The sequence below is a fragment of the Watersipora subatra genome, chromosome 4 (genome assembly GCF_963576615.1).
Source record: "Watersipora subatra chromosome 4, tzWatSuba1.1, whole genome shotgun sequence".
In the NCBI taxonomy this organism is placed as follows: Eukaryota; Metazoa; Bryozoa; class Gymnolaemata; order Cheilostomatida; family Watersiporidae; genus Watersipora; species Watersipora subatra.
In genome coordinates, this window is record NC_088711.1 from 38817016 (window position 1) to 38818337 (window position 1322).

At 33.1% G+C, this 1322-nt stretch overlaps 1 protein-coding gene across 1 annotated transcript; it reads left to right on the top strand.

The window, feature by feature from the left end:
• The first annotated feature begins 258 nt into the window (after positions 1–258).
• LOC137392898 (uncharacterized) lies at positions 259–1109 on the top strand. Its single transcript, XM_068079256.1, has 3 exons — positions 259–346; positions 473–648; positions 1008–1109. Exons 1-2 carry the CDS (start codon positions 279–281, stop codon positions 642–644), a joined length of 240 nt encoding a protein of 79 aa, XP_067935357.1. The 5' UTR covers positions 259–278; the 3' UTR covers positions 645–648; positions 1008–1109.
• The last annotated feature ends 213 nt before the right edge of the window (positions 1110–1322 follow it).

Sequence of the window (1322 nt, forward strand, 5' to 3'; positions counted from 1 at the left end):
TACTTATTGCTCTGAATTTGCTCTAGAGGATATTGTAGATCATGCACTGTTTAGGTATATGAATTTTAACAAAGAAACTGGCAAACAGTTTATCTCAGAAAAAGACAGCCAGTGCAACATTGATGATTTTACGGAGTTTGATCAGTGTATGTTAAAACTAAAAGCTGTCACCTCTCCGGAGCAGTATAGTATCAGTTAGCAATAGCTTTAGTATTTTATGGTGCAATGTATGTTTTCAGCCAATCACTGAGAAGCAAGTCAAACTAACATCTGCTAATATGAAGTTCTTGATGATCCTTGTGACTCTCTGCCTTGCTCTCCATCAGAGTGCAGCAAATGGTTTCGGGTAAGTTAAATTTTACAGCTTTCATGTTGTGCGTTAAAAGTTTAAATTTGTTTACGCTGCTGAACCAACATTGGTATGTTGCTAAAATATTTCTATTTCTTCAAATTTGTGTATATCTTGCTTTAGGGGTGGATTCAGTAGAGGAATCGGAGGATCTGGACGAGGTTTTGGAGGTGGATTTAGTAGAGGGTTTGGTGGTGGATTTGGGAGAGGATTTGGAGGTGGATTCGGAAGAGGGTTTGGAGGTGGATTTGGCAGAGGTTCCGGAGGTAGATTTGGAAGAAGATTTGGAAAATAATTTAGTAAGTATAAAATTGTTTGATTTTTAGATTTAAATGCTGGTAAGTTCCTAAGTTCCTTACAAAGAAATGAATGAAGACAGTAGCAATTAAACTTTTCTTTAGATAGACTAAAACATATGTATGTTTTACACCTGAACCTATGGCAACTGCGAAAACTGATTTCATAAATAAATGATATAAATAATCAAATTGAATATTGATTTTTAGTGATGAGTTGTATTTTATTGCATTACCTCAGAAATACATGTAGGTTAAGTTTAACGTTTTTATAAATGTTTGTGATTCCGCAGGATTTTCCCTTGATGCTGTGTCTGACTTTACGACAAAAAAAAACTATAAGTGCATTCATGTTGTTGCAGATTAGACACTGAGATGGCCAAAAAATTTTACAGATGCTCCACTTTTCTATGATGGTTGTTTAACGCAAGGTTTGATGACTGCCTGCCTTCAAGCTTTTAGAAATATATTCTATATATCTAGATTATCTTTTCTTTTGTTTCATTATAACAAAATTCTAATATTCATGTATTTTTCAAACTTTTGTGTTTAAATTTTTTGTTGTTGAATAAATATATCTTCACAAGTTGTAATTTTAGTCATTTTCTACTAAGTCGAGTACAAAAAGTCAAAGGTTGGCACACACATATAAAATAACTTATTAAGCATACAAATTT